The 27,524-nt window shown below is 42.0% G+C and overlaps 2 protein-coding genes across 5 annotated transcripts in view; one reads left to right on the top strand and one right to left on the bottom strand.

The window, feature by feature from the left end:
* Positions 1-26,597, top strand: LOC135400802 (ankycorbin-like). Of its 2 annotated transcripts, none has more exons than XM_064632720.1 (26): positions 1-466; positions 1,935-2,049; positions 2,650-2,823; positions 3,002-3,108; positions 4,721-4,902; positions 5,956-6,026; positions 6,372-6,438; positions 7,033-7,730; positions 7,911-8,100; positions 8,838-9,141; positions 9,440-9,528; positions 10,314-10,398; positions 11,191-11,271; positions 11,733-11,817; positions 11,916-12,017; positions 12,299-12,406; positions 13,128-14,405; positions 14,544-14,644; positions 15,288-15,348; positions 17,062-17,142; positions 17,341-17,416; positions 18,342-18,409; positions 18,488-18,562; positions 19,417-19,553; positions 22,374-22,570; positions 25,167-26,597. In XM_064632720.1, the coding sequence occupies exons 1-26, from the start codon at positions 234-236 to the stop codon at positions 25,274-25,276; spliced, it is 4,875 nt and encodes a 1,624-aa protein (XP_064488790.1). In that variant the 5' UTR covers positions 1-233; the 3' UTR covers positions 25,277-26,597. The 2 variants fall into 2 exon arrangements, with proteins under 2 accessions (XP_064488790.1, XP_064488791.1); XM_064632721.1 differs by having other exon boundaries at positions 19,420-19,553.
* LOC135400805 (large ribosomal subunit protein bL19m-like) overlaps positions 1-27,524 on the bottom strand; it is a 32,193-nt gene that overhangs the window by 4,236 nt on the left and 433 nt on the right. The window contains exons 2-3 of one of the 3 annotated variants that reach the window (XM_064632726.1): positions 24,113-24,164; positions 6,354-6,420 (exon numbers count right to left, since the gene is read on the bottom strand). The exons of 1 other annotated variant lie outside the window; for it this stretch is intronic. In XM_064632726.1, the coding sequence (XP_064488796.1) occupies positions 6,354-6,420; positions 24,113-24,164 (119 nt within the window). Of the gene's footprint in view, positions 1-6,353; positions 6,421-17,324; positions 17,417-24,112; positions 24,165-27,524 lie in introns of those variants that run through there. One more of the 3 variants, XM_064632728.1, reaches the window with a different exon arrangement.

The raw sequence follows: 27,524 nt of genomic DNA on the forward strand, positions 1-27,524 counted from the left end.
TATTCGGAGTAGAGTTTGTAATCGTTGCTAGCAGCAACGGAAAGTAACACACCGGTGCAAACATGCAACTTCTATTGTTCCTTGCTAAAGTTAATGGTGAGACGTTAATCTTCGACGATATCAACGAACAATAACTTTCATAACGCTGTCGATCACGTCTGACTTTCCTCTGAATGACGCTCGAAATCGTTCCGTTACTGTACCTCCCAAGACGTCGTGGGAGTCGATGAGTGATGAAGAGGTTCCTCAGAAAAAAACTCTTCAAGTCTGCCTCTTCGTCTGCCAAACACAGCATATCTAGCCTTAATTCTATCGGCGATGATGTCTACTGCGGTTACCACATTGATCTGTGCGCAGTTGACTCCAGTTTCACAAAGCTCCACAAAGGTTGCTTTCTGGGGGATGGCGATAAAGTGAAGGCTGCTCTGAAGAAGGTTGATGTAAATGCACGAGACAGCGAAGGCAGGTGAGATCATCCGGTAGCATGAATGATTGGAAGGCGCGTCTAATTCCCATTGTAACTCGCGGTTAGATGCTACATGAATGTAAAGCGCGCGTGCGCGCATCCGCACACTCGCGTGCAATTTCACCACTTTTGGATGCATGTGTGGATGCTGGTGCGGGGAAAACGCGAGTGTATCCGCACTTAGTGTGTCGGTGGTTGTGTCCGTACTTCCCGACCAATTTATTAGTTTTTCACACCCAAGTTGATTCAGCGCGTGGAGGTGCACCCACGGATCCTCACTAATCACTATTAAACCAAAACGAACGCATATCCCAGTATGTGCCCACCACTACACGTTGGAAACCCATTATTCGAACATGCATTACGGACATCATGAACATAGAAAAAAACTCTGAAGTATGAATGAGCTTTTGTGTACAACATAGAAGTTAATACATATACAGTACTTGAAAGTGAACATATTTGACACAGGTGTGTCTGGTTGGGAGGATAATAGACAGACAGATAACACCACCCAAAGACCACGAAACAGTTTTCCCGACGTTTCGGAGCCAACCGGGCTCCTTCAGCAGGGGTGAATCAATGGTGCAGGAGCAGCTTCTTTTATACCGTGGGTGACGAATTTGAGATCACTTGGGGGCATTGTTTGTGGATGACGTGTCGAAGGCGGTTGACTTAAGCCGTAGGTAAGGTCCTCACTGACCGGTTGACCCCTGGAAACCTCAACCGGTCAGTGGGGACCTTATTACCTATGACATTGTTTGGGAATGACGTGTCGAAGGCGGTTGACATAAGCCGTAGGTAAGGTCCCCACTGACCGGTTGACCCCCGGAAACCTCAACCGGTCAGTGGGGACCTTACCTACGGCTTATGTCAGTGGCCTTCGACATGTAATCCACAAGCAACGCCCCCAAGTGATCCCGAATTCGTCACCCACGGTATAAAAGAAGCTGCTCCTGTGCCATTGCTTTACCGCTGTAGGAGGAGCCAGGTTGGCTCCGAAACGTCGGGAAAATCGTTTCATGGTCTTTGGTTGGTGTTATCTGTCTGTTTGTATACATTACTGATTTTGGCACTAAGGAATTAACATTAATCTAAGCATGAAACAGAATGTTACATGACTGCATTCACCTGTTTCTATCTAAAGGAGCAGGTTGTAATTTGTGCAGTATTTTGGACCAGAGTTGTCCCTTGAAGTCTCTCTGGTTATGTCTCCTGCGTGTCACACCTTACAGTTATCTTACATCCGTAACTAACAGGCTTATAAGCAGTAATATTCAGTTTCAAAAATTTGGTGCAGGTAGTATTATTCTGTGGTGTTTGAGTGATATGTAAGGTGAAGTAACAGCTTTTGGTGTGGTGGTAGCTGTCATCTGTGGTTATGAAGTCATCACTGAACAACAGTCTTTGCCAAACATGTGCAATGCATTGCACGTTTACCGTACACTTTCTTTTCCCCTCTGTATAGGACCCCTCTGCACATAGCTGCTGCAAGTGGCCACAGAGGTGTGGTGCAGCTTCTGTTGCAGGCAAAGTCACAACTTGACACTCAAGACAGAGAAGGAAAAACGCCACTAATCAAAGCAAGTATAAATGCACAACTTCCCACATGAAAGTCTTTGTGATGCAAAATATCAGCAATTATTATTGAGTGCTTGACATCAGCTACTGCGTATGTGCTAGAATGGTTGTAGCTTCCTTAAATACTACTGCTTTTTTCAACTTACACTAAGTGTTCTTTACCATGCGACCTCCATTTTAAGGTTGCTGAAAGTATCAAACCTACTGTAACCTGGAAAACTTCACATGGACCCTCGTTAGTGACGGTCTTTGTTCAGCAGTGTTCGGCAGAATATTGAAAATTATTAAGGATCCCGCACAAGTGGTGGCCTACTTTCACTAAGGCTGAGGGTGACTCACTGCTATAAGGATAGTCTGATGTATGTTGTCATACCCCTCAACGTTGCTCTGTAGGATATGCTGGCCAGTCAACATTACCTTAACGAAAGGAAAGTTAGGTAGCAAGCGAGCTGGTGGTGACGATCCATGACTTGAAAACCCGAGACGAGGTAGGGACGATAACAGACAAAGGACTGTGTTTGTGTTTGTCTGTTGTCGTCCCTACCTCGTCTCGGGTTTTCAGGTCATGGAACGTTACCTTTTTTAAGCAATTCATTTTGCAGGCTGTGGAGTGCCAACATGAAGTACTGGCACGCATGTTGTTGGATGAAGGGGCGAGTCCCAACCTTGCAGACAACAATGGAGACACAGCTCTTCATGTTGCCCTTTCTTCAAGGCATCCCGACATTGCTGCACTGCTGTTACAGTACAGTGTGGACATTTCTGTTCAGAACAAGGTACCAGGCATTGCTATGTGTGCATGTATATTGGCAGATACATTAGTACATGTATTGAAGCTAAGTATGTATTTAAATTACAATTTAATGTAAATTGTGAACTTAGAGGAAGTGATGACTCATGTCATGAATGCTGCAGCAATGAATGTAACAAGTTTTGAAATTTCAATAATTTCAGGAAGGTATGTCGGCACTTCATTTGGCCGTCTTGCAAAAACACCTTGAAGTAGTTGGACTCCTTTTGGATAAAGGTGCAGATCCTCGTGTGCAGGATGAAGAGGGGAGGTTTGTTTGCCCGTGAAATCTACCACTTAACTTTACACGTTTATGTCCTACTAAGCTCTGCAGATATCCTAAATATCCTCGATAGCAAATAAGCAATCCTGATAAGAAGCAACTGCATTTGAGTATCATTACAAACTACAATTTTAGAGTACGATTACTATATGCACTTATATAAGGGGCATTTCATCTAACGTGTTCAAAACTTTTATTACAAAATCTACTTGTCCGAGAATGACGAGGTCAACAGTATCTTAATTAGTGAGCCCTCGTCATGACTTACGATCACTTCGATTAATTTTTTCCTCATAACAAATTGAATTTTTTTAATTGAACTCCAAAATTCACCAAGTGAATGTAACTTCGTTTTTGCCAGAAACAGAAAACACATGCCAGATTTACCACATTCCAATACCAAATACATTCCCTGCTAGAATGGTAATAGATGAAAAAAAAAAAAAAAAGAGAGAGAGAGAAAGAAAGTGAAAACCATCTGTTTGAGATGTTCTTTGTTAAGTTGATGCATGTAGAGGCAGGAAAGAAATGGTGACTTGCCTATTCTTGTTTCCTTCTCACTGTCATTTCAGATAACTGGTGTGTAACCTTGCTGCCGTCATCAGCACAAGCACAGAAAGGAAATTTGGGGGCCGATCCATGTGCTTCTTATGCATTATCTTGACAGAGAAATGACGGCAGCCGATAATTTGTGCATCTCGAAATGACGGCTCCTACAATATTTTTCCAGCTATTACCACTGTAGAATGGAATGCATTTCATAATGGAATGGGGTCTGCTTCCGAAACAACAAAAAACAAGAAGTTATACTCACTTTTTGTCATGGACGGAACCCTGAGACACTGAGAAAAAAAGGACGACACGTACACATACAAAATTTGATTTGTTGCAACCAAAAATTGATCAAAGTGGTCATAGGTCGTGACAACAGTTCACCGAAGGTAAACGCTGTTGATCTCATAATTTTCAAAGTAGTAGATTTTTTAACACAATTTTTTAACACATTATGTGAATCACCCTGTACGTTATCATTAGTTAGGAGCGCGTAGTACCGTTTGTCTAGTGCAGTGTATCCTTAGGTTTCTTCGTTTTCGGGTTTTATGATGTTTCAAATTCGGGAGGGAAAAATCGGGTGCTACGATCTCTGTTTAATATGTCATCGGGCAATTTTCGGGTGAAACGAAAGGCATATGAAACAAGCCACTGCTGTGACACTGGGACGGGAAACGAGAATCGTTATACGTATTTCCACTCAGAACTGAGGCAGTGAATGACCGCAGTATTCAAACACTTGCCGGAGCTCCACAAAAGCTTGTCTTTGACTCCTGCAGGAGGGAATTATAAAAGGATGACAAATAGGTTGTCACAAATAGCTCTCTTTGCTGATATTATGACTCACTTTTCCCAACGGTTTACCTAGAACGACAAATGGAAGGACCACAAGGGTTCCGGGTAGATATCGGGTTTTACCCGAATTCTTCAAAACTTGTTCGGGAGGGAACTACCGTGAAAAATCGGTTTTAACCCGAAAACGAAGAACCCTATGTATCCTTCACTACACTCCAAATTTAAAACAATCGTGCGCGTTTTAATATTGCAGAACACCCTTGATGCTCGCCTGTCGTATTGGATGTGCCTCATTGACGAGCCTGCTGCTGAAAAATGGGGCGGATCCTATGCAGACTGACATGGCAGGGTGGACAGCACTCGTTCATGCTACTAAAGCTGGGCACACAGAATGCCAGCAGGTCTTCATTGCTTTCTCAGGGCAGATTTCTCAAGGTTTGTTCATGTTAAAAAATTGTTAGCCTGAGTCAGCCTACATTTTATCACACACCTGTTTTCCCACTTAGCACACAGATATCGAATTTTGCGTTTAGCAGCTACCATTCTCGTTAAAAAAGGGTGCAATATTCCTGCACAGAGCTGTAGCATGCTGAACTACACTTCCAAATGAATGCTATGGTCAGATGTACACATTGTGGAAGCAGGAGTGTCAATGCTTGCCCATCACAAAACTTGTAAAATAAAATGGTCGTATTGGGGGCGCAAATTCTCTATGTACGCAATTCAAACCCTTCGGGTAGGAAAAGTAACTATGGCACTGATTTTTTTTCATGGCAAGCGGCCCTGATTTTAGAGTGCAAAACGCACCACTAGCGCAGCTGAACTGAAGGGCTTGGTACGCTGCACATTGATTATCACTGCGGCACAATCTACCAGCAATGGTGCAGAGGTGGGGGGGGGGGGGGGGGGGGAATTTATTGACAGAAAAAAGAAAAAGAAGAAAAGAAAGGGTGCAGCTGTCACTAGCAAGTGTCCAGTAACTGTTAAGTACTGCATTTGCATTGTAAGAACTTCGAAAAGTGCAGAAAGAAGAAACAGATCTCAATTGCATACTTGCTGCAACAGGGCAGATAAGGTTGACATGGCCCAGAGATGACACGAGCTGAAACTGTGCATGTGTTGCCTATGCTCAAGGGCTTTTAGCCAACATGCACAGCTTTTCCTACATTATTTGTACATTTCTCAAAGGTTCACCCATGAGAATTTAATGAGGATTTATTCTTAGAATTGATAATACCTCCAGTGGTAAAGGGAGTAGGTAAAGGGACTACAACAAACGACAGGACATGACACAACGCACAAACATACTGAATACAGATTGTGTCGTCTGTTATAAGCCGTCTCCCCAACGCTGGGTGTTTCATAGATCAAGAATGAACCAACCTGCTCAAATTTTAATGCTATTTCAAGAATTTGTGTTTGTGCAAATTGCAAACCTTTGTAATTTTCATGGCGTTACTTTTCTTGCCCATCCTTTGATTTCTGCAGCAATCCTGTCACCTGCAGAAGACTTGGACTCTTGGAAGTCTACTGAATCCGAACAAAGCGAAAAGCCAAAGGTACTATAACTTCACTAAATCTGCCTTCCCCCTGCCTATCGCCGTAAAGGAAGAATTGTATGGTGAACATATAAGAGAGATTTACAGTTGAAGTTTAGTTGGTTTCTGTTGTTAGGGAAAGCACTACATTGAACTGCATTTTTAACTTAACTGTGAAAACAGAAATGGAGAACGACAGCATTATTCTTTAAAAAAGGAAGACACAGTGATTTGCAAGACAGTGAAAGGTCTCCTGAAATAAAATATGATAGTAATATTAGACAACAAGATCTAGTGAATGTTATTACTAATATTAATTTGTATGGTCAAATATGTACGCATACCTACTTCTTATACCTCTTTCAGAAATCACTGCTTCCCTTAGCATGCAAAGCTGGAAATGCAACATCCTCCCCTGCAACATCAAGTATAGGTAAATATTGTTGGTGTCCTCATGGTTACTTACATAATGCAAATTGAATTTGTGTATCAAGAGGGCTGGACTTAACACTGTTCAATTGCCAGTAAGCATGTGGATGCATTTTGCAGTGTGCATAAGTGCACTTGCCAGTAAAGGACACCTTCAGTTTACATTTGTACAGCTCGCGTCAACCTTAATAACAACACTGGGGGGAAAATTTGGTCTCATTCCCGAGCGTGATAACAGCCACCCGGGGGCACTGGGGGAATATTAAATGAACAAAATCCTGGCGTTCAACTAACATAATAGTTTTGTTCAACTAATGGCCCCAGGGGTTGCTGTAATCACGCTCGGGAACGAGACCATATTTTTCCGGTGTTATTATTAAGGTTGACGTGAGCTGTGCTTGGTAACACCAAGCTCTCTTGTGTAACCTACATCTTAAATATTAACTTTGCTGCATTCTTCACTAGGTACATCGTAACAAATTTAACACTGTTAGCACTTTTCTGATAGGTACATAAATGTGGACATGGTTAATACAGAATTAACATTTTATTGTAAATAATATTTCATTTACTTTACTTTACTTTACTTTACTTTCAGCGTCGAAGGAACTTTGCAAGTCACCCCACCTTCCTCCTTTAAACGATAGTGCCATTAATAAACCAGAAGAAAGCCTCTTAATAAAGGAATACACCAGAGAACAACAGGACACAGATACTACTGCAGCTGCCCCAGAGAACAGAGAAAATCGTGCTGGGAGCAGTCCTTCGGAAGGGACGGATAGCGATTCAGTGGAGGCAGTGTTTAGGAAAGCAAGTGTGCAGCACAGCTCATTGGTACCAGCTTTTGAGAAACCCATTCACCATAATCCTACAGACGATAAGTCGAAGAATCTGCCCCAGAATGGGAAGGGGCAGAGCACTAATAACCCTGGAGAGGTCGAGCCTCAGAATGACGGGGACGACATCAGTAAATGGTTCACGGAAGATACATCGTTAACGGAATCCGAGATTGAGGAGAAAGCATCGTCACTGTATATACCGTCTGCTTTGGAACGTCGGCCATCAATTTTCGATCCTAATGTGCACAAATCTGTAGAGGTGCTCTTAGCCTACGACGGACAGCAGCTCAAAGATGGATCAATGTTGCCGGTGCAACGAGAACGGAGAAGTGAACAAGAAAATATCTCGGCAGTGTCACAAAAAGTAGAAGTGAAGCAGAATGTTTCCATGTCTGCTAGCGAGTGGGACTCAAGTGAAGGTGGTGAGGAACTTCCATATGTGCAACATTCGGTGCAGGTAAGTTACGTATTAAAATTCACAATTGCACATGCATCAATTGAAACATGCTTTGAAGAAGCCTGACGTTTGAGTTTATGTGTGGAACTTTACAGTGCACTTTTCCATGCAAAGTCAGTATAAAATAAAGTACACATAATTGCAGTAATATCTGCACCACATTTTTACTGTGATTTGCAGGCAAAGCAAAATGGAACTTCAGGCCAAATTGATACGATTCAAGGTGCTAAAGAAACTGGGGAGGAAGAACAGAACCTTGAAGGACACGAAAGGACTGCTGTGTCAGAAAATGTTACTTCAGGAACAATTCTACAGAAAGGGCCTCTTGCTGTGGTCACTGATGCATCAGTACAACAACCAAGCAGATCATGTAATTTATTTGACTTATTTATTTATACATACTGCAGCCTTAAAAAGGCTGTAGCAGGAGTAGGCGTACATTGTTGGTGAAACCACTAAGAGATAGTAGTTCCCAAATCTTACCAGGAATACAGTTCCATCGAACAATTGAGCGAGGAATAAAGCTATACTTGAACACATCAATGCGCGGAAAGAAAGGTGCAGTGTTCAAGGGATGCGCACTACGTAGTGACGAAGGCTGTGCAAAACTAAAATAGTAGGGCTGTGCGAATAGCGAAATTTCCATTGAGAATACTTTACGAATATTTTGCTTACACTGCACCTCGGATCAGAATAATCAGAATAAGAAATATCAAATATCAGAATAATCGAATCAGAATAATTTTTTCAGATGGTGAATCGAATTCAAGTAATCGGAAAAGGGCATTAGCTCGCAGGCACAGCTCTATCTGAGTGTGCGGTGCAAGACGGAAATAATCCGTAATTAGTACTTTGCCATACAATCATTGTCAGTGATGGTGACAATACATCTTGGTGTATGTTTGTTGTGGTGGGATTGCAGTCAGGTTACATACTGTGTGCTGTTAGCAGTGTTAACTAACTTTACTTTGCATGTCCTTTTTTTATAACTGAACATTCTATGCAACATGCCTTGCTCAGTGATCTGCTATAGCTTTATGCTCTAGTTGCACAAAGATAGACAAAGAAGAGATGCAACAATTACCACAACTTCATTACCTATTCTAGCCCAGGACATGCCCAAGAGGCCTCCAAGGTCCCCTAGCAAGAACGGCCTACGTAGCTCCTGGAGCTCGTCCACATCATCCTCACCCTCAAAATCTCGCTCCCTTGAACACTGCAGTCCCAGGAGACAATCTCTCATTGTCCGTAACAACGAGGGTCCCGTGGGCCCCACAACAAAGCACTACAATGAAGGAGCAAGAATGAATTTGGCGAAGGAGCTTGTTTCCACCAACAGCAGTAAAAGCAGCAAAAGTTCCTCCAGGAAAGCAGCCATAGTGCAGGAAAGCACAAAAAGGTCGCCTCATAGGTAAGGAAACACATAGCTAACAGAGCCCTAGCTCGTGATTGAAATTGAAGTTACTTCCTTAAATACAGAGAACCCTCGTTAATATTACCCCCGATAATCTGACATACGCACTTTACGACCATACCCCTGGGGAACAATGCAGTGAAACCTCTGCAGATCCCCCCCGTTAATATGACAATTCCGCATTATGACCAGAATTTTCGGCAACGACCATGGTCATAATAACGAGGGTTCACTGTACATGTTTTGAGGTTTATTTTAGGACATAAACCAAACAAAAAAGTTGTTTTTTTGCCAGTGTGCCAAACGTGGATGGTGAGGCCTCCGCATCTAAAGAATTACCAGCTTCTGAGGCACCTGTGCAGCATCAGACTACACCTATTGCTTGTAAGTACGAACAAGTAAAACGTTTGCCCTTGAGACTAATGAGCGTAGACCTAACATGCTTGAATGAACAATTTCTGTTGCATGCATCTGTCCCTTCAATAAGCCAGTGCATTCTTGCTCAATGTAGCTATAGTTTCCTTTATTTGGTTATGCCTTATGGAACGGGAAGACTGCAAATGCAAGTTTTTGTGTGTGTTTTTTTTACTTGAGAGAAATTGATGATGAATCACAGATGCTGAAGAACAAAGGGATAAGAAATTTGTGATCAAACTTTGATATAATGTGGAGCTTGCAGACAGAACTTGTGAAGTTGAAACAATTTCTTTTGAAAGCTGTATATTGAGGAATTGCTGCCCAGTGAAATAGATAGTGTAGTGCAGCATACAACGATATCAACAGAAGTGGGTATAGTCACTCAAGAACTTACTAGCAATGACATTTGCACATGTTAAAATGGTGCAGTGAGTGAAGTGGTGGTGGTCTCTGTTTCAGAATAGCAAGGCCTGTTTCACACATTATCATATGATTGTTATTTATAATTTTTGTCAAGCAATACAAGACATGACATTGGTTGTGGTACTGTGCATCCCAAAAAGGAATTTTTTCCTTTATTACGTGCTCTAACTAAAACATTAATGCATTATAGAAATTAATATTAATATAATATATGCACAAATTACTCATTGAAAGTGCAATAACCTCGGCGATGTTGTGCACAGGTTTAAAGGCTTCATGTACAGTTGCCTTCTGTACAGTCTGGTGACAAGAAGCTTTCATTATTTCAGACACAGCGCATATCCCAGCAGGTGGGGTTCAATCTGAGGGACTGCTCATAGAAAGTCTTCTCAATGAGAAGAAACTTCTATCAAGGTAAGCATGTACTTGAGAAATGGCTTGCAGAGTGCAGTTTTCATGTCTACAGCATCCTGCTTTGGCTGTACCCTGTTAAAACCCAAAAACTTCAAGTGTGGCATTCAAACGAGGTACAGAATTGCTGTGAGGAAAGACAGATTTATGTATCATGTGGTGAACCTTGACGCTGTGCTCTAAGCAAAAGCAAAGTTGAGAATATCTACCTGGGATCGTAGTATGTAGCATTTTGAGAGAAGGGTCAGTCCCACTGTGACCCCTGTACTGTGTATTATACATTGAATTAACTAAAACCTTGTACAGTATTCGAGACCAGTATACAGTACTAAGGGTCAATACTGTATAGCAGTGTGGAGTTTATCCACTGTACTCATCATGCTCTCAAAACTTCTTGATGCCAGCTTTCTATGAGGGTAATCCTATAAAAGTCATCAATAAGCAGTCAATAATAAGAGTAAGTGTAATCAATAATGAGTAATCAATAAGGCTACTCCTGTGTTGCATGTGACATTCCTTAGTTTCAAATACCTTCTTCGAGCTCTCATCAGCTAGCTTGCCTTGTTCTACTGTATGCATTTGTGTGTCATATTGCAGACTACCTGCTATTACAAAAACAGTATCTAAGCAGTGTAAAATAACCATGTACAGTGAATCAACAGTAGCAGACGTCTTGGACAGCTCTAGAACTTCATGCCCATAAGCCCCTTACTTGTTGTTTTAAATTTTTCATTTGTCTGGAGCTGAAGCAAATAACCTTTAATGAACATTAAAATTCAGTTTTATTTTTTGCAGACAACTCTTGGAGTCTGACGAACTTAGAAGAACCCTTGAAGCACGTATCATGGAATTGCAAATGGAAGTGCATGATAGCAGGTAAGCCATGTTTGCATTTTAATGGAGTTGATTGGCAAGCAGGACACCATCCTTTTCTTTGCTTTCGTTTTCGTTCTTCCTTTTTTATTTGAGCATGTTTTATGAAATATTGATGACGATATGATTCTCATGGATATGCAGACTGTCATAGCCCCCAGGAAACAGTATCATCCAATTTTGGTCAGTATCATTAAACATAGTACCATTCCAACAGCGTTGACATGTTGTGTATTATGTCAACGTCTGTTGCCTGCACAGTCAATATGTTTCATACAAAAAAACAAGAGTGTAGTGTGCTTACACATATTAGGTTGTTGCTATATGATATGGTTGGTGGTGATATTGTTTGCCATCTCATATGTCAGCAGACAACATGGTGTGGTGTCGTAGAACTTGCTGCTAAAGGTTTGACATTGTTACTGATTGTTGTTTCATGCAGTCTTTATTCTGTGATACCCTAGGGAGGCTGAAGTCAAAGAAACTATTGACAAGCAACTAGCTGATCTGGACCTCGAATTGAAAAGTGCTAAAAGCTTGATCAAGGATGTGAGTGTCATACGATTTTGTCCATAATTCCTTTTTCTGGCTGTAATGGAAACAGTGTCACTATTATACTTTTATTCTATGTGATACTTATATTGCAGCTGCAGCATGAAATTGAGTCATTACAACGACAGCTAAATTCGTACAAGGAGTCTGCAGACATGTACAGGGAAGTGAGTGAAAAGCAAGAAGAAATGTTCAAGGTGATCATTCCTACCTGTAATCACATACCTAATTTAAAAAGGAAATACAACTAAGCAATATGTAACCTCCTGCTAGCAAGCATAACAAAAACTGTTACAGTTGAAATATTTGACCTCAAGTAAGTTACAGTACCGCACTGCGTATGTCATAGTGAAATGATTTTTTCACCGGATAAATATCGTATGTGCAGATGTGTGCATTTTGTATAATAGGTACTGTGAAAGAATGGCCATATTACGTTTGAGCTCTTAGGAGAACACTAGGCTGTATTTGTACACAGAACATGCTTGCTGAAAAAGAGAAACTATGGGCTGAAGAAAAGCAGAGACTCATCACTGAGTTACAAGTGTCAAATTCCAGAACTTCAGAAGCCATTTCTCCATCCAAGGTATGTATTGGCCTTGCATCATACTGTAAGAGTGAGGTACTTGATTAACTGTCAGAGAGGTCAATTTTGAAGATCTTAATAATTTGCAAATTGCAACATTTAAGGAACTATTTAAGGGGACTCTAATTCTGGAGTGCATGCTCTATGCAGTCGTACAGTGGAGCTCATCCATGTCAGAACGCTGGGAAAGTGATGCTTCCCTAGGATACTGGGAACTGTCTATGCTTGTGTGAAACCCATATGGCATCAGACCCTTCCTTTGTGAAGCTGGTGTTGATGCGCAAGCATACATTATCGAGTGGAGAATGCCAGTGGAATGACAAAACGATGTTTGAATGAGTGTGGAATCGAAGTTGGCTAAAATAGTGCTACGTGTATAGTAAATGTGGGGCAGTTCAGCTTATTGAAATGCACTCGTTGCATGTGAGATTGAAATATGGCAGTCATCGTTCACGCACCTTGAGCTCTGTGCTGTGTTCACCTGTTCGTGTTGTCCTATGCCTCAGAAAAGTTACCTTCCATCAAGTTGCGTTTGTTGCAAATTACAATTTTTCTGTACTCTTCTGTCTTAGTTAACAATATTTCTGAAGACTTTAAATTTGCGGAAAAATGGTGATCGCTAAATTGGCAAAAATTAGGTCATTGCCTCAATTACTAATTTTGCACTAATCAATATTTGTTTGCCATTGAATATGCTTGGTTTCCTTTCTCTTTCTGACAGCTTGATGACATTCAGGAACAGTTGACATCTTTACATGGTGTATTAGCATCACTGAATGCCAAAGTCATCACGGATGCAAAGGAGTCTTCTCTTCCTCTCCCAGAAGAAATCACGTCCTTGATCCAGATCTCTAGGTCCTCTCTCAGTGATCTCCAAAACCTGAATACAAATGTGAACCAAACAGCACAGCTGTTACAGAGCATCAGTGAGAATCTTCAGAATTCAAACGATCAAGGAAAAGCAATTGGATCAAGCCTCGATGATCTACAGGAGGCCATTGGAAACAGCAGTAGAAGCCTCTTGTCTGTATCAGATACCTTGCATACGCTGGCATCAGACCGTAGCAACATTTGTGAAACGCTGGAGCGCCTCGAAGCAAATCAAAAGCTGCTCACTAATACACTGAATGAGTTCCAGTCTCTCATCAACAAATCTGGTTTAGATTTCAGTCTTGGAAAGGACAATGTGTCTGAAGCAAAAGAGTTCATTGGAAATCATGGAACTCATGGCAGCACACCAAATCCTGATGATCTGACCGACCTCAAAGAAAGCATTGCGCGTGTGCTGAACAAGCTCGACTGTTTCGCGGAGGAAATAAAAAATGTGTCTGAGAGCAAAGCGGAAGACGTTGCTCGCAAAGTGGCAGATTCTTTCGAAGAGTACCACAATATCACCAAGCAAGAGATGTTGAATTTAATGAACAAGGTCTCGTGTAATCAGGAAGCTGTTGTTAAGGCTTCCTTCACCTTGAGTGAGCACCAGAAAGCCCATGATGCAAAGTTATCTGAAGAATTTGACTATTTAAAGTTGAATCAAAGCAAAGCACTTGAACAGTTGCAGAGTCTGAAAGATGAGTTGATCAGGATGGATTCAAGTGGCATGTTTGACAAGTTAGAATCTATGCAAATTGGCACTGTGGGGAAGATATCCAGCATCATCGAGCCAGTGTCGACAGAATTGAAATCAATTCGTGCATCTTTGGACAACAATAACAGTGTCTGGGCTAGTAGAATCAGCCAACCTAGCGAAGCAGGTGGTGCGGCCCAACTTCGGAACATTATGGATAGGCTGGACTCTGTTCTGGATCAAACCAACAAGTTGCAAACTAAGGAAGAAAGAGATCAGTCGAAAAATATTACCCTGGATATCAAAGGAGCATTTCCCTATGCAGACTTTTCTGTGCTGTTGAGTGACCTCAGGATGACACTACATGATCTTAAGGGAGAAATTCAAAAGCACCATGGATCAGAAAAGAAGGAGAGCCGTGAAGAACCACAGGTGAGTGGCTTTTGTCGTTCTACTCTTCATTGTTACTGTATGCGGCTGTTTACAGACAGACAGGCATGTGTAAACGAGGTTGCAACTCCTCAGGTACCTCAACTAGCTCATTCTCAGTGTACGCTCATTTCATTGCAGGTACGATTAGTGCCAGAATGCACTTCGTCAGTTCACAAGTGCAACACCATAGCAACCAATGGCATGCAAACTGAGGGCAGTTTCGAGAAAGAAAAGTACAGGTGCGTGGGTACATGAATCCCTACTCTCTGCTTACAGCTTTGCACTGCATGGAACCTTTGGTTTTACCACCTGAACCTGTACCAACTTGCCTAGCTTTATGCCTTCTACTATACTTTTCATCTATTGCATACTGGAAAAGCAATACGTATGCAGATGCACACGCACCATTGTGTATTCAGACGAGTGACACACAGGCATGCAAGTTTTGTTTTTGCACATATATGGCAGAAGCACACAAAGCACTGATGCTGCAGTACCCGGAACACACCAGGGCCATTGGTGCTTTTAACTGCTAGCATGCAGGTGGTCAATAAGCTCTGGTGTTGCAGAGCCTCACCTACTGGTTTAGGAGTCCTGTACTTAGAAAAAGAAATCTACCATATGATTGCTCTTACGAAACTGTAGAGTGTGTTAATCACTCAGTGTGTTCGAAAGTGCTCCAAAGTGGCATTGAGTGTTAGTTTATGAGTATGCAATCACATAATCAGTTATGAGAACAATACTTTGCATTTATTCAAATAAATCAACACCTAGTGCTTTTAGATACTCATATAAGGAACTGGTTACTATAAAATTATCCGTTTTAGTGTGGCATCAGTTATGAAATACCAACTGCAAGTTTGCTTGCTTGTTTGTTTCCAGGAACAAGAAGGCTCTTGTTAAGTACAAAGCTGAACTTAAAGCAATCAAAGAAAAGCTCAAGGTACGATGAAGAGTACAGCAAAGGATTACACATACATTTACGGGTTCTCACTTGTTGAAGCATTCACCTTATTTACAGTATAAAAGTGGCATTTCAAAACGTATACTACCCCAAGAACACGCTGACATCCCTCACTTATCCTGAGGATGTCATTGCGGGACAGCGGTGACATCCTGGGAATATCCCCACATGATCCTCAATTTGTTAGAAAAGTGTTAGAATAAGACTCTAGAGATGGTCCTAGAGACAACATCTGGGGACAAGACTGGGATACTCTCAGGAGCACTATAGGATCATGTCCAAATTCTACAGTAAATCTGCTTTGATTTCTCACTTTTAGAAGTGTGCAGACGTTTACAGTGGAAACGGACTCTCTCTCTTGCAGTTTTCAACCTCGGCCAGCAGCTTGTCATTTTCCGTCTCTCCTTTTTGATTGTTTTTCGATAACGAACAATGGGTGTCGTGGTATAAAAAGCAAAAATATAAAAGGTCATGTGCCACTAAGTGTAAGACTAAGACAGCCGACTTTGAAAGGAATATCCAAAAGCATCGCAGTCAAAACCAAGGGTGAGGTACCTAAGTTTAATTCAATTTCATGTATAAGTAACACACCAGTCACGAATTCCATGGAGTATAAGGATACAACCAAGGTAGCGTCCGTGTTTCCTACTTAGTTGATTTAAAACATCCAGCGAAAGTCAAGCACGCGCTGTAATATGCCATCACTTTTCTGTATCTTCCACGGAAATGCTCCGTGCAGCATCCTGTCAGGGACCTTGCACGGATGTTCATGGCAACAAGATCGCAATGAAATGTCTAGCAAGCTATATTTTATCGCACATTGAACCCAGTGCATGAAGTATCCGTTGAAATCATTCAATTTGTGTCCCTGTATTTTTGTATTTTCTCTTTCTATTCTACTATTCTCTCTTTGTGGTATTTTGTAGTTTATTCATGATCACTGCTGATTGGGTTGCATTTGGTTATGAGAAACAAACCGAAACACTAACTAATGGGCGCAGGCACAGAAATGCACATTGCATTATTAAACTAATTTACTTCTCCTATATATGTCCTCCGGCTGGCGGCCGCAGGATGTACGCAAATGACTATCACTGGAAGATCCCATGATGACACTCTCGGGATCTCCTCCGGACATCCGATCACGGACGAGGACGCGATGACACTTTGAGGACGTCCTGAGGATCGCGAGTGTTCTTGGGGTATATTTGTTGTGAATGTGGGATACAAAGATTGCTTTAGTTGGTGCAGGTTTTAAGTCAGTCTAGGTTATAGTTACCATACGAAAACTACAGACCTTCATTATAAATGCAACATTAGGAGTGAAATTGAATGATGGCACATAGTTAAAGGAAAAGCATGAGCAGTGGGGAACCCACACCCTCTAATTGCACCCTCTGATTGAAGAGAGAATGGCTGAGGGTGAGGGTGAAGAGAGGGTAGCTAGCATGGTGTAAGTGGCACTCCCTGTTGATGTTAAAATTTTGCATAGTAATATTTGCGCAAATCTCGCAGCTTTACGTGGCCTACAGGTAAATGCTGTTCTGCTCAGTGTTTTCTAAACCTTGAGCGAGCTACTACAGTGAAATTCACAGCAACCAATCATGCCACTTTCCTGCTGTTGTTCCCTCACTAGAGTTTTATATTACACCATCAAGCATCAACACTCCTTTCACTAATTTGTTTGGTCAGGATATTGGTCAGCGTCAAGACAGAGGAAGCATCTATGATAATGTACCTCCAAGCAAAGCTGCAGTGGAGCTCCAAACAAAAGTAAGCAGTCCCATTGAAGTTGGCAGAGTTCTACTTTCAATTGCATAGTGCATAGCATGCTGTGTAGAACACGCAGGCGGGCAAAATTTGTTAACAAAACTGGCTACAGTGGCATTGCTAACGATCATAGCGGTGTTGCGTTGTAAAACTGCAATAATAATTATTACGAAGCATAAGCTTACTACTTCTGCATCGTAGGTTGACCTCCTGAACCTGAGAATTGACTCTGACCACCGTCATCAAACATATGCTGAAATACGTAGCTTAAAAGCTGGTGAGTAAAACACTGGGTTGTCATTACAGTAGAATCTCGATGATACGAATTCTTTTCCTGTCCCGGCCGGAATGCCTATTCTTCCCATGTATTAGAGTTCGGATGATACGACCGCGTTATCTGCTTTTACGGATGATACGAACGAGCCGAGGATGCGACACAGGTCGTTCCCCCGTGGCACGAGAGCGCGCGAGTCATACTGCTTCTTCTTTCGAAAAGGAAGGGACATCGTCACCAAGAACTCTCTTACATCATGTTGCGCAATGCAAGCAATGACTCGCCCTTTGGTGGTGGTGGTGGCGATAAGATCAAAGGGATTACACGCCCCGGAGCCTAAAGCCCGAAACTAAAGAACATTGATAAGACACATACCGCCCACCCCTATCGCACTCGACTTTCAGTACATTGTGCTGCTTGGGTCACAACAATGAATCGCAAAGCTGTGTGTCACCGCACTGGCGAAAAACAGCGACCAGAACACGTGGAGGGAACATATCAGGACAAACGCTTACTCTACTATATCAGGACAACTTGGCAGCATTACGCGTCACCATCCCGCAAGTTGGCTTTAATTAACGCTTGCGTGCTTTAGGAGAAGCTCGCTTTAGAACACTGTCGCCCGACTCGCTGGTGGACAGCACGTGCTGGGTCTTTTGAATCATCTCCCAAATTTGGGCAGCATTGGCCAAAAACGTAGACACAAAAGCGTTACAACCGACCTCTTTCACTGACAGTAATGGAAAATGAACAGTCACTGTCTATTTTCTTGCCTCAAGGCTACCGCTACGATTCTGCTACCCCGTGAGATTCGTATCATCGAGATTCTACTGTAAACTTGGCTGACAGCTTCGTGTACCAAAATTTCGATATGAACCCCAAAGTAGTTTGAGATTCTGCGTATGAATTCACCTGTTGTATTTTGCAGAGGTGCATCAAATTCAACATAGCCTCCCTGGCCTTATGCAAGAACAGAGTTTCAAACCAGTCAACACAGTGAGTTACTCTCTTTTGCGTGGTATAACATCTTCTCTGTCTTTACTTCACATATCTTTGTCATTCTATGTGGAGCAGGATCCAGCAAATGGCCAAAAAGGCCCTCAACCAAATGTAAACGATAGTTTCATAGCAGAGAGGACAGAGCTAATGGTAAGACCACTACGAGTGACTACGAGTAATTTGTAGAATTTGGTGTTCGATATATAGGGTGCTTTTCTTAAGTTGTTACAGAATTTTTATTAAAAAAAATAGCATAGCAAAAGAGATGCCGTTTTTGCAGTTCAGTTTACACGACCAGGCGAACATTCTCTCGACGAAAGTATGTAACTACAACATCACCAGTTACCTAAAATTCATGAATTAACTCTTTAATTAGGGGATTTCGTGCAAAAGCGAGATAGCAGAATGGGAGATATTCCTCGTTGAAAGCCATTCTGTGTTTAAAAAATCCTTGAACGCTCACGTGTGTTGAAATATCCATAGCTGAATTTCGCTATGCAAATGAGCCGAAACAAGGACTATGCACTTTTCGAGTGCAGAAAGAGCAACAGGCAATCCACGTGATAGGACCACGTGCTTTGGAGAGATGGAGCTGATTGGTGTAGGCTGTAATCTGTTGGCCGGATAGCCCGCTCTCCGATCCAGATAAGGCGAAGGTCGCGTCATGTCTGCACTCGAAAAGTGCGTAGTTCTTGTTTCGACTCATTTGCATAGCAAAATTCGGTGATGGATATTTCAACACACGTGCGCATTTAAGGCTTTTTTAAGCATGGAATGGCTTTCAACGAGGAATATCCCATTCTGCTATACACCTTTGCACGAAATCCCCTAATTAAAGAATTAATAAATTTTAGGTAACGGGTGATCTTGTAGTTACATACTTTCTTCAAGAGAATGTTTGCCTGGCATCTATTTTGCTGTGCTAGTTTTTTAAATAAAAATTCTGTAACGAATAAAAAAAACACCCTGTATGTGCTACAACCTATAAACAGTGTCTTTCTCAGCAGGAAATAAAACGCCTTCAAGAAAATCTGATGGCTGCTCAGTCTGACACAGAGTACTGGTGGCTCAAGGAAAATCATCATGAAAGAAACCCCATTGCAAACGGAATAAAAAGTGCCCAACCTCATCCTGCGCCACGGTATGCATGACATTTTCTTTTTGTGCCATGCATGATTGTAGTATTAGCTAATGCTAGGCAAATAATTATGTAACCAAATTGAATACATTTTCAGCAAGGGTGAATATGAAACATACTCTGATATTTTTTTTTAGATAAGTGCATAGGCTGTCGGTCAGCTTGAGTATACTTTGCAGTTATACTGCTCTTTCCTCTAAAGATTTTAGTTTACAGGCCTACCTTGTGCTCTTCATATTGATGAACCAGTTGATGAACATTTATTTTTTTGCTCAAGAGTCTCTTCTTAATTATCTGTTTGAGTTGAGCACTTTAAGTGCAGTGGTATAACAATACCACGTGTCACGCAAGACTGACCGGTACTTTATTAAATTTGCGGTTTATTTTTCTTTCGCAAAAGCCGTTGAATATATACCTACTCCCGATGGGGTCCGCTCAGAGGTGGCTGTGTATCAGTAATTGAACCTCTGTATGCAATAAGGGGATAAGTCGCAAAATCCCAAACTGAGAAAAGGGGCCTGATCTGATTGTCCGTCCCCATTGACACGCATGCATTTCCCATTTTTTACACTCCTGTAGTGGGCCAATAAATTGCAATACAATCCTAAGTTTTCCTTGGCAGGCACATACTGTTACGTACATGCCATTGCTGCAAAAATAGTAAAAAGGGGATAGGTCGACTTAGCCCCTTATTGCATACAGAGGTTCAATTATCAGTGCTGCATTCAAGCCTTTTCACCCAGCAGAACATATTGTGAGAGAAGGGTCCCTATGTGTTTTGTATGGTAGACTGCATTAGTGGGATGAACTGGATTGAGAGTTAATCAACATGTTCCATCCAGCATGCTTTGTGTGCATCTCCTAGTTCCATGTTTATATTTTGAATTTCCTGTGCTTTTTTTTAGAAACTGCACATATTTCCATCTGTTACTGAACATAACTCTGAAAGTTGGGAGTACATTTACTAGAACATGCAGTGCCCAGAGTACAGTGTTGACCATGAGGTCACAGAAGTTGTAGACTTTCGTGACATAATATTGGAAACGGTGTAAAGCATGCTTCCCCTAACACTGGAGTGTAATGAGGTGAAGCCAACCTGCAGAATGGCGATAACGATGCCTCGCTTCAGTATTATTCGAAAAATATTCGAAAAGCTTGAACACTGAAAATAGGTTGCGAATAGCATCACATATTTGTCTCATGTTCGAAATTTCGACTATTTGCACAGCTGTACTGTTTATTGATATACTATAGCTCCTTGCACCCCAAGCAACAAAGGTTGGGCCAAGCTTGGCAATAGTTAGGCTGGCCTACCTGGCCTTGGTTGGTACATCATCGGCCAACAAGCTTTTTTCTTGATACGGATCTGCACCCTGGACAATGACTTGCCAAGCACTGGCCAGCCTACATTGTGCCAAGCTTGTGCCGAGATAACAAAGCATTCCTGCGGCGTCACTCATATTCATACTCAGTTGTCCCGCGGCGTAAGGTAACAATTTATCATTGTTTGTTTGTTGCTCGTATTTCCCACAGCGGACAATGTGCACGGCAAGTGCAACAAAAAATAAAAATAGAGAGGGGACCATTAGGACCAAACAGCTCACGAAGAAAAGCAATTGCATTTCTTTCCTGAGGAAGAACAGACACTATACATAGGCTATCTCACGAGCTTCCACAAATTCAAGAGTCCTGTTTGCCTGTTAGTCAAAATGAAGAGTGAGGTGTCTAAGTTTAATTCGATGTGTGCACAAACAACACTGAAATGATGAATGTCTTGTCATATTAACTCACCATGAAGATAACATCTCTGTTTCTTACTGCTTTTGGTTTGAGACATTCACTTGGTTCATCGAAAGTCGATCTTATGCACTGCTACACCATTCCGCATTACCCTCTCTCAAAGGCAACATACCGAGATTGGCCCAAGCTTGGCAAGTGCTTGGCCAATGAGCTCGTTTCTTGGTATGGATTTGTCCCTTGCCAAACCTCGCTCTGCCTATCACTGTGCAGCATTGCGCCAACATTGGCTGGCCAGCTATCATCAGACTTTTTGCCAACTGTCAGCCATTGGCCATTACTTGCTTGGGGCGGTGAGTGCCATCGAGCAGGTGCCCTAATTATGCAATCAGCTATACTCAGGTGTAGTTCGGTTACCGGGATATGATTTCACATCCAACATGGAACTCAGCTCACTTGTCTCACACCAGCAAAATGTCCTCAGAAACTGCCTGTTGGCAGCCAAGGAACTGAAAATGCAGGAGCCACACCAGAAGACATACTGCAGGACGCTGCTCCATTTCTCATCATCCAGACATTATAATAAGACATCTTGCAATGTTCTTAGGCATTGGAGGCCTTGTGTTTCGTGTGGCAGCCTTAACTTGATTAATTTTTGTCATTTCTTATAATCCTTTTGTGCTATTTGTTAGCATCCTTTATAAGAGAATACCGGAGTGAAATCCTCCTACCCCTGTAAAGTCCCCCTTCAAATTATTTTTCTGGCGATGCTACTGGTTTCACATCATTTAGTGTCCACACATTGACATTTAAGGTTTTCATCATCATCATCATGTGAAACTGTAAACAACTGAAGAGTATTTGGTTGGCACATATTACAGGGAGAACAGTTAAATGAATGGTTGCCATGTTTCTGTGCAACTGAAATCCCAGAAATTCTGTTAATGTTTGGCATTTTCAACGGAAAAGTTGATCTATCTTGCATTTGGCTGCACACAGTATGACTGTAAAATGTCTGCATTTTAAGTGCTCGTTTCACAGTATGGATGATTTAACGCCACATACCCTGAAACTAAATTTCCTCAGAAAGAAACAAGTCACACGTGCACAGTCAACGCCTCAGCCTTCAACGGTGCCATATATCATGAGAAAACTGCCAGCTTGGAATATGAGTCCAGTAACCGCCAAAGCATCACCAGACTACAAAAGACCACACAAGCCCACAAATGGTGCAAGGTACAGGGTTCAAGCAATGCTTGAAGAATCTTTGTCGAGGCACTTAGGTGAGTATCCCACAGTGTTTCCATCCAGTGAAATCCGCATGTACCATATGTTTGTAATAGATGATTCGTCTCAGATTGGGTAAGCTATTGCAAATTATACCTTCTGAAGAAACGGCACGTCTGGCAGCAATGAATGTTATGTAGATTTTAATTCGCTACCATTGTTGTGGTACGCCCAGGATTTTCTGTTCGATGAGAATAAGAACTTATCTTAATGCTCGCTGTGCCAGTAGGTTGCCAGTAGGTAGGTAGTAATGCTCGCGGTGCCAGTAGGTTGCGCCACGTGTACTGCAGTGGAGTAGCCTATGCACAGAGCGCGGAGTGTCTGCACATGGCGCAGCCACCCACTGGCAGGCTCACTACCTGTGTGACTCATGGTGCAGAGTCAGGCCACGTGGCTGTGTGTTCAGGATTGGCTGGTAAAGTAGAAGCAAGAACAACAACCAAGAAGGTGGCCTCACTAAAGAACAGAAGGCCAAGCAGAAAAGAAACCATGCCAATCTCTTGCCATGCCTTTGAAGGTGCAGCGAGAGAAACGTGCAAGAGAAGCTCACGAGCAGCCAGAGCGACGTCTTGGTTCTTTGCAGACCCAATAGCTGTGTTTACAAGAAAGCGACACAAGTTGACTTAACTGAATAAGTCAACCTATTATCTGCACATAAATGGGTCTATATGGACTTGAAACAGAAGTCGACACACTTAAGATGAGTCACTTAGTTGGGGCAGTTGAGACGACAAATGACGACTGAATTCTGCTATGTAAACTGCGTCAGTTAACTTATTCAGCCACTTCCCATACGCCACTGCCGGATGCCTCATCCTCCTTCACCTCCGAATATAATATGTTGATGACAGACTGAGGAAAACGAATACCTAGCAGTGTGTGGACTGAAACCGTAATGCCGTAATGGAACTGAAAACCGGTAGGAACCCAAATTTTTTCAAGAACCGTAACTGGAACGTAACCGCAATTCACCATCGGCAATTAACCGACACCGTAGCCTGAACCGAAAAATGTGATTTCGGTTACAGATTCAAATGAACCAGTTCAAGCATGAACGCAAACTTTGGACGCACTATTTGTATCGCTTTACAACTGTGATTAGTGGTGGAGTACGTGCTTCTGTTAAAGTAGATCTCTTTGTCGTGTATTTTTCATTCAGAAGTTGTGTAGACAACATACCATCTTATGCGATTGCACCTATAATCAGATGACATACGCATCGTATGACATGCATTGCGTATGCCCTTTATGAGTTATGAACTGTATTATTGCGATCATTTAAGATAGCGTTGCACGTTGTTTGTTCCTACATCTGTTTGCTTAACCGCTGAACGCACACAGTTTTTCTTGCCTTGTAGCTTGTTACAGCACGAGCGAAATGAATGTGCACGAGATAATAGAGACCGCAACAAATTATTTTAAGGGAATGTCGCAGACAGCCAAAGTGCATCAAAAAAAGAGTTCACTCTTTTTTCGACCTGGCAGATGGCATTGCACCGCCCTTTCGGAGCGCAACAGATAAATATGTTCATTTTTACCTCTGCACTTTGTAGCTTATTTTGCGACATCCACGCAGCTTCCAGGTACATCCTAGAGAAAACCGAAAAAATAAATAAATACGAAATACTAGTTCAACTGTTTGGTTACCATTAACCGAAAATATTAAAACGGCGAATCCCGTAACCATAACTGAAACCACCCAAAAGAGTACAAGTGAAGGAAAGAATGGCATTCTGAAAGGCTGCAAGAGTATTTGAGAAGTAGAAGAGTTCACCCGATAACAAGGTTGTGTGTAACATATCAAAATTTCAACGTTATAATTCAAAGGTGACAGTGGTGCTTCAGTCGAATATCAGTCGACTGAGCCTTGCGGAGCTCTATGTGCCTTAGTCGACAGTCATGTAAACCGTCGTCAATCGGCCTGAAAGTGCCACTACGGACTGAATCTCGTGTCTTCAGGATCCTACCAAAGTTATGTTACTGAAATCTTCTTGTCTCACTTTACATTCCAGCAAAATATTTCGGCTCTCTCGAAGCGAAAGCTAGAGAAATTTTTTTTTTTTTTTTTGAGAACTGTGACGTCATGTTAGGCTCCGACGGAGCGCCCGGCTCTCACCGGGCAACGTTGTTGCCCTTCGCGTCTTTCGTGGGGCTCACTTTTGGCACTACGTTAACAGAGCCCCAGGTGACATATTGTCTGGAGCCCCACGGAGCCCCACATCCTTTTTGTTGTCCCCTCACACTGGTGGTTTTTATCGCTTTTAATATGCATCACCAACCCGCCTGGATTTTCTTAGCAGCTCAGCGAATCGGCAGCGATGCTATCACATTATGCTTCGTTGCATCAGCAAAGAGGCCACCAGTTTTTTTATTAAAGTATTTTTCTCATCATTATCATTTTTGTTTATGAAGAGAGAGTGTCTTGGGTATTCACAAGCAATCTCAGAATTCACAGAACATGCTAGCAGTTTATGTGGTGTCCATTTTTGAAAGTGTGCAATTTCATTCCCTCGCACCACTTCAATCTACGCTATTGTTTACATATAAGTGTTACTTTCCTTCCCGTTCCCCCATATTTTTTTCCCCCTTTAGGTAAAGCCTCACGGGATGGTGTCCAAGGTGCCTGTACCAGTACTGACACACAGTTCAATACGCTGCCAGCTGACAGGACGAAGACAATACACAAGACAGATATTGTTTAACGACTGACCAAAGATGTGCCTAAGGGGCACTACTATGTTTTACTGCACAGCTGTGATGTCACAGCCGCATCAGTTTTGATGTCTGCAGTGCCAGTTTTCTATTCGTCTTGTTCTCCTTTGTCTGTTTTGGTTTGCATGCCTACATTCATGCTTACACCACTGTAGTACTGTGACACATAACTCTGGTTTGTGCGGTCATAACTTAAATTTGACATGGTTAAATTTTTTTTTTTTTTGTCAGACAGGGCAGCGTGTGACTTGATGTGATGCAAGTCTACAGCATGCCTTACTCTAGACATTTCATATTGGCATGCCTAATGTATATGCTCATTTTTATCTTTCATTTCAACACTAGGCATAGCTTGTTTATGTGATCACTGTTTTCTTGTGTTCATGCATTTTCTTGAGCACATGTGGTGTACATTGTCATGTGTGTAGGTTTTCTTTCATTTTTTTTTTTTTTCATACTCTTGCTTGTTGCTTGACGAAACCTTGAATATGTAGTCATGCCCCATTTATCCTATCAATTTTCTGAACTGCCAAAGCATTCGGGGAACAAAAGAAATTGACATCACGAAATCGTGATATTTGCAATCGTGTTTCAGATTTTACCTAGAATCAATTCGGAGCAGTGTGACATTCTTCAACATTCACAGGTTATTGCTGTGAAGGAAGATCAATGTTGGGTTCCACTGAGCTCCAGTCTGATCAATTTTTTTTCTTTTGTAGAGGTCAACGTATGGCAGCAAAATTAAATTTGATTCAGATGGTACAAGGTATGAAAAGACACAGGATGAAGAGTTTTATAGAGGAATATAGTTAGAGGTATTTCTAACTGCTTGTGTGTGTGCATTCTACACAAGATAACGTCAGCACTAATATAAGTTAATTCTCTTGATACTCATTTTACCAGAAGCATGTTTTACCTGACTAGTCTTAGTGGAGAGATGAAAATGAACACAATGATCTGAAAATATTATTTTATGCGTAAACTACACTGCAAATATTATTCTCATACTTTTATCCCAATTGTGATAATCAATGTTTGTAAGGGCATTATTGTTTTACGCACTTTAGTCTTTGTTAATATTACCTATACATGGCATGTGCCTTATATATGATCACCTTGGATGACTTTGTATAGCTTATATTACCTCTAGTCTTTATTAACAGCACATAGTGCCTCACCAAAACGCCTTTTAATGCACATCATTTATTGTTGCACGTTGTTGCACCTAACATATGGTACCTCACACGGCTGAAGACAGATCAAGGAAAGAGCTGTGTCTTGCCCAGTGCACAGATTAAAACTTGGATTGTTTGTGCTCTCCTGTCATTTCCTCGTGGGGGAAAACGAAAGGAAGACTGGATTACCTGATTCTTGTAGGACCTTTTATGCCCATGTCACTTGTGAAAAATTGCTCTCCAAGCATCAATTTGTAGATTTTTGTTTCCACGGGTACAGCTTTCCTGACTTTACCGACCCCCTTCTATCAGGGATTTTCACAGCACCCTCCACCCCCTTGTACGCCCCCAAAATCTTGGAAACCCCCCACCCAAAAAACGAAAAACATGTGCCAGAAGTGCGAAAACGATCACAAAATCAGCATATATGAGTGCCCCCCCTCAAGATGACCCACCTGGAAATATTAGGTGCCCATTGCTAGCGCATTCGACCTGACTTCAAAAGCAGACTTATCACGAACCCATATTTTCATTACTGTTCCTGCAATTACCGTTGTACAAGGAGGTTCCAAATGAAGGCTACTGAGAGACATGCTCGCATGTTTTCTATGGTGTGCAGTAAAGCAACACACTGACCACTACTTGATCCCTTAGCTGCAGCTACAGTACAAGTCAAGTGCAGCACGTACTGTTAATACATTGCCAGAACGCCTTTCTAAGTGAAGAGCACACGCTGTGGCAAAGACAATCTGGTTACTACCACAACCAGATTTGCACGTATATATTCCAAGAATCTATAACAAGTCTGACATAGACGCCACTGTCCTGAAAACCCTATAACGCTAGCCGACCTAGAAGAAAAGTTCCCATCAAGGACCACCATATACACAGATCCCATGGATCCACTGCTGAAGGGAAATTCGCAAGCGCCTTCATAACACGTATACAGGAAGCAAAGAAAGGATTCCGAGTTTCGCACGGCACTTGCTTGCATGTGCCTTCCCAGGATTTTTTCTTGGGGGGGGGGGGGGGACAAGCGTGCAACCTCCCCCCACCCCCCTAC

The sequence above is a fragment of the Ornithodoros turicata genome, chromosome 7 (genome assembly GCF_037126465.1).
Source record: "Ornithodoros turicata isolate Travis chromosome 7, ASM3712646v1, whole genome shotgun sequence".
Lineage (NCBI taxonomy): Eukaryota > Metazoa > Arthropoda > Arachnida > Ixodida > Argasidae > Ornithodoros > Ornithodoros turicata.

Bases quoted from the DNA above. Each gene is read 5' to 3' on its own strand.
- LOC135400802 (XM_064632720.1), top strand. From the start codon at position 234: ATGAAGAGGTTCCTCAGAAAAAAACTCTTCAAGTCTGCCTCTTCGTCT. The intron at 12,407-13,127 runs GTATGTATTGGC...TCTTTCTGACAG, and splicing joins AAGCCATTTCTCCATCCAAG to CTTGATGACATTCAGGAACA. The intron at 14,406-14,543 runs GTGAGTGGCTTT...ATTTCATTGCAG, and splicing joins AGAGCCGTGAAGAACCACAG to GTACGATTAGTGCCAGAATG.